At 40.8% G+C, this 12013-nt stretch overlaps 1 protein-coding gene across 1 annotated transcript in view; it reads right to left on the reverse strand.

Annotated features, from left to right (window-relative positions):
- itga1 (integrin, alpha 1) overlaps nucleotides 1-12013 on the reverse strand; it is a 59331-nt gene that overhangs the window by 7953 nt on the left and 39365 nt on the right. The window contains exons 9-20 of the mRNA XM_086151939.1: nucleotides 11690-11864; nucleotides 11485-11558; nucleotides 10156-10303; nucleotides 8642-8784; nucleotides 7431-7571; nucleotides 7097-7348; nucleotides 6198-6328; nucleotides 4528-4703; nucleotides 4264-4415; nucleotides 2175-2285; nucleotides 573-649; nucleotides 67-193 (exon numbers count right to left, since the gene is read on the reverse strand). Of these exons, the coding sequence (XP_086008065.1) occupies nucleotides 67-193; nucleotides 573-649; nucleotides 2175-2285; nucleotides 4264-4415; nucleotides 4528-4703; nucleotides 6198-6328; nucleotides 7097-7348; nucleotides 7431-7571; nucleotides 8642-8784; nucleotides 10156-10303; nucleotides 11485-11558; nucleotides 11690-11864 (1707 nt within the window). The remainder of the gene's footprint in view (nucleotides 1-66; nucleotides 194-572; nucleotides 650-2174; nucleotides 2286-4263; nucleotides 4416-4527; nucleotides 4704-6197; nucleotides 6329-7096; nucleotides 7349-7430; nucleotides 7572-8641; nucleotides 8785-10155; nucleotides 10304-11484; nucleotides 11559-11689; nucleotides 11865-12013) is intronic.

Below are 12013 nucleotides of genomic sequence, written 5' to 3' on the forward strand. Positions count from 1 at the left end.
AAACGCAAACGTGGTTTAAATCAGAACGCAGGTCGCCGTTTTGCAAAACGTCAGGCGACGTCTCACCTCGACTTTCACGTAGTTGATGTTTTCTGTGAAGCTGAGGACGACCTTGGTGTTGTACGCGTTGTCTTTGCGGTTTCTAACGCTGAGGTTCACGTCAATCTTTTCTTTATTCGCCTTGATTACCATTCTGCCGAGGAAAAGGGAAAAAAAAAAGTTTCACAGAGCTTCGCTTATTTACGTTTCCAAACTCACTGAATGCTTCATCCACGGACTCTTTAACGGCGGATTGCAATGGGACACCGTACAATCCCCTTTTTTTTATCGTATTAATCCTTTCTTCTCGATAGCATCAGTTTGTGTCTGTACCGGAAAAGCATCATTTAAGAAACTTCGGCAGTAGCTGTGCAATTAGGATAACTCAAATTCTTCAGGATTAGGATTGAAATGAGTCTTATTAGTAAGGAATGTTTTTGCAGCCACCATAGGAAAGAGCATTAACTGTAATAAACAAACTTTGACATATCAGGAGTGTTTGGATACGCTGGAGTCGTAAGAAACGTGCTCACCTTTTTACGCTGGGCTCTGCTTTGAGAGAAAGGTCGGCAATGCACTTGCCGTCGCTCCCACAATCCACCAAGGGAATCTACGGGACGAGTCAAAAAGTCTGAGTCAGTGAGTTCGATGGATATATAAACAGGAAGATTATTATTAGAAACAAGCGGGTGGTCTCCTTTTTGGCACGAGAAGTACCATGTGGCGGCTCGCTTCATTTTTCACCGACCGACCGAAAGTCTGGTTGTCATTTGTCAAGTTTTTGGGTTCGAACGTTGTGAATTTTCAATTTTCCCACTGACCTCCGTCCATGTGTTATTATTGTGTTTCTGGTTTACATTTATGTCCCGTTTCAGATTTTTTTTTTTTTTTTTTATTTCCATCCCCACCCTGCACTCACGGCCCTCATTTGTCTCACGTCATGAAATGTGTTTACATTTCACTTCTGCCGTCTGTTTCCGTCTTCGCCGGGCCGCTTAGCCGATCCGCTCGCCGGCGACTTTTATTCCAGAACCCGTTTGTTTGTTTTGAGTTTCCTAATAAAGTTACACAATTCCTGCCTTTCTGCAGGGCACAGCTTGCCATACACACCCTGACATTTTGCCACTGAATTGACACGTCATTTCAAAATACAGCCATTGTCCTTGTACTTTCCCGCAAATGAGGACGTTGACTGATGTGATAAATGTTACAAATGTGTCTATGTTGATTATAAAAGCCAAAATAAAATTAAAACTTGGCCACTAGAGCCTCCCATCAGTCTCTAACTTGTATATTAATGTTTTTAATACGTTCCTCATTTAACTTGAGTCTCAAGGTGACATTCAAACTGACTGGAGCAGGGAAATAATAACAATAATAATAATGATAATAATAATAATAATAGAAAGGATTTTGCCATTTTATATTTGTTTGGCTTTTGACCACGGGGGTAGATTCAGATGACCTTAATTTCCTTTGCCTTTTCCCCTAGAGTGTTTGTCTTCTTTATTTGTTCCCATTCTCAACGCTCTCCCACCGGACAGCTGAGGTCAGCAGAGTGTGTTCTCTCTCAAAAGTCGACGAGAAACCAGAATATTATACCCGGTGCAATGCCAAAAGAAAAACTGCAGCATCCGTTTGATGACTTCCCCTTGCTATTTGTGCTTGTGTGTGTGTGTGTGTGTGTGTGTGTGTGCCTTCTCTTCCTATCAATAACAGAAAAACAGAAAAAGTCCTAGTACGCCTCCTCGCTCCTCGTGTCAAGACGTGCAAACGCATTTTATTTTCCTTTCTCACACGCAGCCTATTTGATTAGCATATCGAAGCTTGTAGAGACGGAAACATTTCTCTTCCCTAAATCTGGACGTGTCGGTGATTCCGAATCATTATTTGGAAGTTGCTGGTGTTGAGGGATTAATGCGGTCTTAAGGAAACACTGAAGAATGGCGTTCAGCTGTTGCAGATGCTAATGTACTGGAACTGAGGCTTGAAAAACCCCGCATTTCGACCAACCAGGCAGACAGATAGAGGATGTTTTCTTCCTATGACTCTAAATCTTGCACTTTGAGTAATTTGGAAGCTCATAGTTTAAGAACTGAAGGAAATCCTTATAATGTGATATGGTGCCATCTTACGGTTTTATTAATAGACGTGGGAAGGTTCCCGTCCAGGACCGGGCCTCGGTCTCCGTCAACCAGTCCAAACTCCAGAGACACCATGAGAGGGTCACGGAAATCCAGCCGGGCCTGCGGACGAGATGGAGATGGTCAAAATGTGGACCGTATTTAAATATACACAGGAAGTCGACATTCTTTTTGGTCCAAATCTTCTTGCCGGACTTGAAATTTGTCACCCCTCATCCGAGAGACTTCACTTCGGTATGAAACGTCTTCAAGTGAAGAAATTCAAGTCCAGTTGCCACAAAAAGAAGATTTCGGCAAGAATTCGGCTATGCAGTGTGTGTGTAGGCTATGCAGTGTGTGTGTGTGTACGTTTGTGTGTCTCTGTCCATTAAAAAAAAAAAAAACCCTCACTAACCCAAGCTTACTGTTCTGTATATTTCCTGTGCATCATGTATTTGCAAGTGTATTGGCAGTCCCTATGTCCTCTATTGTAAGTCGCTTTAGATAAAAGCGTCCGCCAAATGTAATGTAATGTAATGTAATGTAATGTAATGTAATGTAATGAATTCACCACGACCCGGACATTCTTTTTCTATCTTTCCGAACCTGTTACGGTGAGACATCTTCATCCATGTGACAGAAAAATGCAGAACTTAAAAAAGCTCTTTCTTGCGCTGGGACTGACAACGCTGTCTTGTTGCTTTTTTGGAATAAACTGTCTGAATGACCAACGTTAAGCCGGATTTACTCAAAATGTATAAATCCCACTGCGCAGAATATATTCGGAATTTGGCTAGCAAAAAAAAAAGACAGAAAAAAATGAAAGAAATGACAAAAAAATGGCTTCTAAGTTCACCAACAAGGTGCTTTCTTTGTATTTTTGTGCTGTTCTGTGTGGAGCAGATCAAAAAAATTCACTTATTTTCCAAAGTGCTTATCCTGCCCCCTCATGAAGCAGCTGGGCACATTTAGAGACATGAAACCGGTTACTTTCCTGGGCAATTTAGGGTCTCCAGTAAACTTAGTTTTCAAACTGTGGGAGGACCCTGAAGGAAATCCGTGCAAACACGGTGAAAACATGCAACCTCCACGCAGGAAGGCACCGTCTGTCAGACACCTTGTTGCTGCAAGGCGTAGGCGCTAACCACCGCGCCACCACAAAAAGTCCCTTGCTCGTAAATATAGCGCATACACGTGAGAAGACCGTAAAAGTAATGTTGTCATCATCGTGAAAACCAAAAAAAAAAAAAAATTTTTAATTGTTCCTCTTACCAGGCTTTTTAGGTGTTAGCTACTCATGGCAAGCATCATCAAAATGTTTCATACACTTTTTGGGAATTGAATAAATAATTTAATTCATTCTAATCGATGATTTTTCCACCTGATTTTGGAGTTACACAGGAAAGTGTGAAAAGTCAGAACAGAGGCAGGTACTCAACAGGGACATTAAAGCATCTCTAAACATATAATTTTGATTTATTTTGGACGTTTATTAATTTCCACCGCACCCAAACTTGTTGAGCCGCCCATGAATGAATGGACTACCTCTTTTCGAAATCATGGATGCTTTTTTTTTTTTTGTGTGTGTGTGTGTGTGTCATATTACATGATGCTCAAAGGTCTTGGAGATGTGGCAGTTTCTGAAAAAGCCAAGGAAACAGAACAGAGCAGGTATTCATGCTCGGCGCACAGCGAGAACAGCTGTTTCCACTGATTGGTTCCTCTTTCTCTCGCCTCGGGGAAGCTAATCAAAGAAATCCATTGCTGAGGCAAATTGTTGGAATGAGAAACTGCACACACACCGACATCACACACACACACACACAGACATGGCTCTCTATGTCACATTGCAGGCCTTGAAGGTTTACAGTAGCTGCTGTTTTTGTAAAGTAGACCTACTTGCTGATAAATTCCCCTCCCCTGAGTCTTACTGACTCGTCTTCTCTTTCTCATCCGAGCCAACTCTGCAGCTGCCCGGGGATGATTTTCCTCCCTTTGACCTGATTTGAACTGTAACCCTTCATATCAAAAGCGAGGCCGCGCGTTAGAATTCGACGTGAAAACAGCGCTTCGGTCGTATCGGAAAGGTAAGGATACTTGCCGACATCATGAAGACCGCCTGCTCGCACTTTTCCTCCCTGTCCTTAATGGTGATCATCCGTGTGATCCTTCGATCGCTTTTATCATCCAAGCCGAGGAAAGAAGCCCTGGCTTTTGCGCGCAGGGCATCCAGAATCAAATGAACGCGAATCTCTGCAGGGACGCATCGGGACGGACAGAAGTGAGACTGACGGCGTGTGAGAAAGCAAAGTTCAACGATGAAAAATCCAGCGGTCGGACGGATCGGGGATGTCGCTCGTCTCACCTGCGTCGGCGTGTGACTCCTGCTTGTCTGATTTGACCTTGTAGAAGAAACACACCTGCGTAGTCACGCACGCAGATTTGCGTCCGCCGTGCTCACACTGGTACTGAGACTGCTGCAGGTTGATTTTCGTGGGGTCAAAGGTCATGTTGGCGTGCAGTTCGGCCACATCTCTTGACCTGGTAGAGTAAAAAAAAAAAAAAAGATAGATAGATAGATAAATAAATAAACAAACAAACAAACAAACAAATAAATAAATAAATAAATAAATAAAAGAAGCAAACTGGTGCAAAAAAAAAGAAGAAAAAAAATATTGACCCAGAAAAAAAGAAGCAAACAAGTGTAAAAAAAATACAGACCCAGAAGAAAAAGCAGAAGCAAACTACCACATCTCTTGACCTGGTAGAATAAAAAATACATAAAAACATACATAAATAAATAAATTAAAAAAAAATAAAAATAAAAAAAAAATAAATAAATAAATAAATAAATAAAATAAGATAGATAGATAGATAGATAGATAGATAGATAGATAGATAGATAGATAGATAGAAGAAGCAAAAAGTGCAAAAATAGAAAGAAAATACTGACCCAGAAAAAAAGAAGCAAAAAGTGAAAAAAAAGGAAAAAATGGAGACCTAGAAAAAAAAAGAAGAAGCAAACTACCACATCTCTTGGCCTCGTAGATTAAAAAAAGTAAATATAATAAATAAACAAATAATTGAGAGGCAAACAAGTGCAAAAAAAAGAAAAAAAATAATGACCCGGAAAAAAAAGAAGCAAACAAGTGTACAAAAAAAAGAAAAAATACAGACCCAGAAAAAAAAGAAGAAGCAAACAAGTGCAAAAAAAAGAAAAAAATACTGACCCAGCAAAAAGTTACTCATCAGTCAGTTCATAGGTGATACCACATGAATATGTAATAGATTAAAAAAAACACAATGGTCACACTGAATTTACAAGATCAACAATGGTAAGCCTGACTTCATCCATGTATCAGTAAACCGAGTTTTTATATTTCACTACGGTTCATGGATGAATGTGTGAATTATTGACAACACTTTGCAACCACCTGCTAATTCTCATTTATTACATTGTGACTGCTCCTTATGTTACACCCCCAGCGGCACGTCCACCCATTCAGTATTTACGTGCTCGCTGGGAGCTGATTTCCCCTGTGGAGTGTTAAAAGATAAATGCATATGTAAAAATAGATAGATGATAGTGGAGAGAGAGAGAGACAGAAAATATGCGCATATATACGCACACACAACAGTCAACAGAGAACAGCCGCTTGCTGCCAAATCCCATCTAAACGTGAATCCACTGGGGAGTTGGGGTTTTCTCACAGCTTAGCTGAGCCGCTGCCAGTTGAAACTGTGGGAGAAGGTCTTCCTGGGAAGTTAAATCATGGGGTGGGCTTATGTTTCAAAAATGTGTGGGCTGAAGTCTGTAGGCTGGTCTCCAGAAGTTGAGTTTGTAGCCGTGGGTTTTAACAGAGAGATCATTAGGAAGTTGTTGGTCTCAAGCCTACAAGCCCAGTGGGAAATGCACAGCTGTTTAAACCCGGCTAAAACAATGCAAGCTGACATGTTCGCTGAGGTCTGAGGGATACAAGCGGCTGGTAACCATTCATGTGGAATGTATAGTTTTGGGGATGGGTCACGTCTCACCAGAATAAAGAAGCCCCTCCCAGACCTCCTATGGTAACATCCGTGATCCCGTCTCCATTTAGATCCATGACTCCATGTATGGACTGACCGAAGAATTTCACTTTCTCACCGTCCCCGCCTGCTGGGATATGCTGTGGAGACAAAGCATCGCCGGTTGAGACGAAAAACGAGAATCAGAACGTTTCGTCCGGCGACGTGCAGCCGGGTGAGGCGGGAGAGGCCGTGCCTCACTAGCCCATCTTGGAAAGAGAAAAATGGAAAATGATAAAAAGAATTAAATAGTTAGATTGATCGGTGATTTTGCACTATTTTTCATTTACCTTCACCAATTTTAGATTGTTTTTTGATTCAAAAGCACAGGATTTTCACATTTACTGTATAAACACTGAGAAGAGACATTGCAGTGAGGCCACGGACTGTCGAGCCTCAACGTAGATTGCGCAATGACGGCCGTATTGTTGTGTCTCTGTATGTCACTATTAAAATGTTATTGCTACTTTTGCTTTTTGAACAACATTTCCAACACACAGTGTTGTCAACAGCTGCATGTGTGTTACTAGTTTCTTGTGCTGAGGGATCATTAAATGGCTACAAAGAGCCACTAAGTGAGGCAAGCAGTTCTCCTGCCTCATGGTAGAGGGCGCTTATGAGTCCAGGGATTTTTCTAACTTAGACTGGCAAGTGAAGAAATTCAAGCCCAGCTGCCAAGAGAAGAAGATTTCGACAAGAATTCACCAAGACCTGGATGACCGAGAACCTCCACAGACAAGACCATAAAAAGTTTTGTTTTAATTAAATGTGCTTTTTTGTGCGCTACAGTTTGCATGGTGACTAAGCTACTCCGTACGAACCTCACCGCACGTCACCGGTATCGTCTGATATCGACGAATGTGACTCACCTGCACAAACTTCTCTTTCAGCGACGTACTATCTCCGTGATAAATATACACGGCCCCTCTGTGGTCGTTCTCGAACGGCGCACCGATGGCCACATCGTTAAACCCGTCGAGGTTGAGATCAGATACTGCCGCGATTGCCGTCCCAAAACGGGCACCGCAAGGCTCATTTTTATTGGCGCAGCTGTCGGAGTGGGCAGAGCAACAGGTCTGATTGATAGGCTTTAGGGTGAACTCATGCTCAAACTTGTCGTCCTGGAAACGGAGGAGAGAAGGCATGATTGAAAATCTCGCGGGGTCGTCGTTCGACGCGGACGGTTCGCTAAATCGTCCGTACCTTGAGTTTGTAAACGTAGACCTGACCCTGTTCGTTCCTGTCGGTGCCCATGTACATCGGAGCGCCCACCAAAAGGAGGTCGGTGTAGGAATCTCCGTCCACGTCAAGAGTCTGAAGGACGCTGCCGAAGTAAGAGCCGATCTGCGTGGAACGGACAGACCTTATCGCTCAATTATTGTAAAAAGCTAATATTCACGTTTTACGACAAATTCAACATGTGGCGAATGGCAAAGTGTAACAATGTGTTCGGGACCTGTCATTGGCTGATTGAGGAAAAACAGCTTTGGAAAGGCTGATGAGATTTGCCAGGTTACAGCGCAATTTGCAAATACACTTATTGTCTGAAAATGTGTATACAGCCGTCTCGAGCGCGGCCCTCCAAACAATATTTTGTTTGCGTGTTTTTTTTTCTCACAGGCATCTGGAAGTTTTATACAGTGGGTTTCAAAAAATAAAACAGGCAAGGAAAATATGAAAAAAATTACTTTTCAAATTTTTTTTTTTGATTCAAAATTTGAAAACAATTTTTTTTTTGATGAAAAAACATCTCACAACATTGTTGAAATGATCCTTACTTTTCTTTTTTCTATAAAAACTACAAAAACCAAAAAAAAAAAAAATAAATAAAAAAAATACAGGCAAAATTAAAAGATTGATTTAATAACCAGAATAGCCACCATTCCCACGGTGACAAGAATTTCGTTTTTAACTCAACAATATTTTTAGGGTGTAATTTCATCAATTCTGTTTTAATATTGATTTTTAATATCAATTCGTCATGTACTTTTTAGAGGAACAGCACATAACATATAAAGATTTTCATAATTTGCCTGTTTACCTCCTTTACACTAAAACAAAGGAAAAATTTGGACTTAGTGTTACTTCTAGGTCATGATTTTACCGATTTTACCATACGTGGCCCCCGGACCAAAATGAGTTTGACAACCCTGGTACGCAGCCTGTGTTTGATGATGGTTTATCCCGATAATCAAACATTTCAAGTCATAAGATCCTAAAACTCAATCCCAGAGGGTAGAAATTGTTACACACACCTACATTTTTACCGAGTCTATATCACAAATAAACTTGACTTGGACTAAACGGCTTCATTCTTCGTGCTCTGAGGTTTTTTTTAGAATATCATTAAGAGGAGATAATCCTCCGCGGTAAACAAGTGGGAACAAAGGTTTGGCTGAAATGCAACGGCTGACCTGTTCTCCTTTCAGGATCTGAGAGACGACAACCTTCTGATCGACCAAGCGATAGACAATGACACGGCCAGAGTGGTTGTAACGTGGCGCACCTGTGATATACAGCTCTCCATCTGGCGTGGATGCGGACTGAACATCGTACCCTGCAAAGGAATACACACACACACACACACACACACCTCGCGATGTCAATCGGAAAACACGGCCTTTGTCGGTTATTTTCAAATGATTCCTGGGTCGGCTATTTAGATCTAACTGAGAAGCTATTATATTTTTTAAGACGCTATTTTCAATCGGCGGTAGCACGTGCACGAGCATATGTATGCACAGGCTATAGACAAACCGTTAAGTGCGAGCCTGTCTCAACAGCTGAGTTTACAGTAGGCAAGCCTGCAGCCGGCAGTTCTTTTTTTGAATTGACATGTTGATTAAATAACTTTATATTAAGATCCTTTGGTTGGTCTGCAGGCCATAAATGGACGGAGAGAACAGGCCTTGCGTACAAACAGAGGCGTCTGCGGTCAATGGGAGACCCATCATAATTTTTCCTCTTTTGGTTATAATGTTTTAAAGAAGTTTCTGAAGTTCTGAAAAAAATATATGTGTCTGCTCCGACAAAGAATAAGATTTCACTAAATTGCGTAGGATCGGAATGAATTTGAATGATATGATGAGCTAAACAAAGTCGGTGAATTAAAAACTCAGAAAAACCTGATTATACTGTATTTAAACTATTTTGCGCTGATCCATATTATTCTTACTGATAAATATGCAGGGTTACACTAAGTGTGTCAAATGATTCTGATATAAAATTGTTGCTAAAATTCTGTCTTAAGATTTGAAAAAAATCTGCACATCAAATATAAAGATAATTCATTTTACGTAGAGAACAGAAAATGTATTTGAGCACGACGTTTCGAGCAAACATACGCTCTTCCTCATATGCTTACATCTTTCAACACATTTCTAACATATTTTTGTCTATTTAAAATGAATTATCTTTATTTTTGGAGCACTCTTGGCGTTTTTTTTCAATTTTTTTCAATTTTTCAATTTTTTTTTCCAATTCAATTCAATTCAATTTTTCAATTTTTTTCAATTTTTCAATTTTTTTCAAAATCTTTATTCAGTCGATAGAATTAGGGATGCACCCATCCCTACCTGGCCAGCGGATATGTGTGTTTTTTTTTCTCTTTTTTCTCTAGCTAAAGTGATGCAGTCATATATTTCCTCTTATGGGTCAGTGTAACAAAGTAAAGCTGAAATAGTGTGTTTTCACAATAATAGGATAAATCTATATAAAAAAAAAAAATCAACAAATTCCATATAATAAGTAAAAAACAAAATTTAAATACTGGTAAACAAATCAGTGAAATAAAAAAAAAAAGGGAAAAAATTGAAAATGAGCTATGATCATATGTGAAACATTACAACTTTCTTAGGTTTGGATGTCCATTTAGTTTTTAAATTGGAAAAAAAAAAAAAAAAAAAAAAAACAGCTCCGATTTATTTACCGATGTATCCGGCCAGCCGCTCGTACCCGACCTCAGTTTTGGGGTCAAAGAAGTTCTCTTTATCTGGGGGGATTTCTTTTCCCGGGAACTGCATTATCACCGTCCCGTTCCAGTCATACGCTCCTACTGCGCCCAGCAAAACACCTTCCTGTGAAAGATTTGACACGTATGGTTTTAAAGTTCTCACCGAACCCATCCTGAGATTAAGCAAATAATAGTTTGTAGAATACTCGTGTATTTAACTGCGGACCTACTTTTAAGAGTAAACGGGGGTTATCTGTTTAGAATACTTCTTCAGTCAAAAGGTTATTTCCTATCACCGACCGACAAAGCAACACACAGACGGCGGCGAATGAATGACACGATTGGCATTTGCGAAAAGCAAGCACCTTGTTTTTAAATCTGTGAATGAGGCGTCTGATTCAGGCTCCGTCACCGTCTCTGCCGTTGCACTTGCCGTCCCGGTCACTCCGGTGCTATCAGACTAAACACCACCGGCCTGTGGGCTCGGCATTTCAAGCAGAGAAACACAGAGAGGCTGTGTCTGGAAACGTCTGCTGACCGCGGTGAATCACCAAAGGCTTGAAGATGGACCAGAGATAACACTACGCCGCTGTGTCTGGATGAGCTCGTCACTTGAGAAAACATCCTCACGCCGACGCGCCGGCGCATGAGATTCCTCGCGAACTAAACCCGACATATTGAAACTTTGCCGCGACCTAGAGATAAGAAACACTCGTCTATTACGAAGCGCCATGTTTTGCGGAGATAAACTTGACGTGGCCTCTAGAACTCACAGATAGACGGAATTTATGGTTCCAGACTTAGAATCCACATCGGACGAACAGCTTTATTTACTCTAGAGGAGTTAATGGAGTCACAACTTAGACATTCACAGGCTTTCTGATGATATATATCTTCAAGACATAATAGCAACCTCGAGTCAAATCGACGATTCTCGCAGAAAACTGGAGAACTGGAGAACAAAAACTTTGGTGGTGCTTCTTGATCACCAGTGAGATAAAACCAATCTTGCAGACACATGTATCTGTTTTAAGAAAAAGACGTAAAATGTTTGCATTTTCCATCCACGCTGTCAATAGCGTGAATCATTAAATGATGATTGCCCAGAGAAACTTAAAAATAATGGAAATGACCAAATGTTGCTCGGATGTGCAGCTTGATGCTTTTTTTGGGGGGGGGGGGTTAGAAACAATGCATACGTTGCAATTTCTGCAAACCCAAGAATACGGTAATATACTGGAACATGTTGCTCGACCCCTTGTTTATCGTGCAGCCTGAAGAAAAGTGGGAAAAGTGTGCACTTACTTTAGAATTATGTGCGCTGAACCCGGCCTGGGACATCTCCATGTCAAAGGACGAGGTGTAATTGCCAGTTGTCGCTGAGAAAGACAAAAGTCATGAATATTTTATAAATGCAATCGCATGCTACGTTTCCATTGGCTGCTCATTGTCATGGTGGGAGTATTTCACAAGAAAGCAGAGAAAGATGATAACAGAATTAAATTGTTACCTTCCAAGGCCAGAATCTTGCTCCCCAGGCTGTCCACGATGGACACCAACGCCAATTCATCGGAGACGTTGAAGAAGTGGTCTCTCAAAGGCTCGCTGGAGATGGATTCGATCTCCTTGATAAACTTCTGCACCTCTGTCATACTTTTATTCTGACGGTTGTAATCTCCCAAAACCTAAAAAAAAAACACAAGAGGCGGTATTAAAATGAGCTTCGAGGAGGTCGTTTTTTTTTTTTTTGTTTTTTTTTTGACTTCTTCATGACAGCGTCGGTCAACAAATTCAACTCCCTTATGTTATATTTTCGGATTTGTCACATTTAAAT

This window comes from Fistularia commersonii, chromosome 9 (genome assembly GCF_037954325.1).
Source record: "Fistularia commersonii isolate RoL2024-O1a breed Wild chromosome 9, RoL_Fcom_v1.0, whole genome shotgun sequence".
NCBI classification, from domain to species: domain Eukaryota; kingdom Metazoa; phylum Chordata; class Actinopteri; order Syngnathiformes; family Fistulariidae; genus Fistularia; species Fistularia commersonii.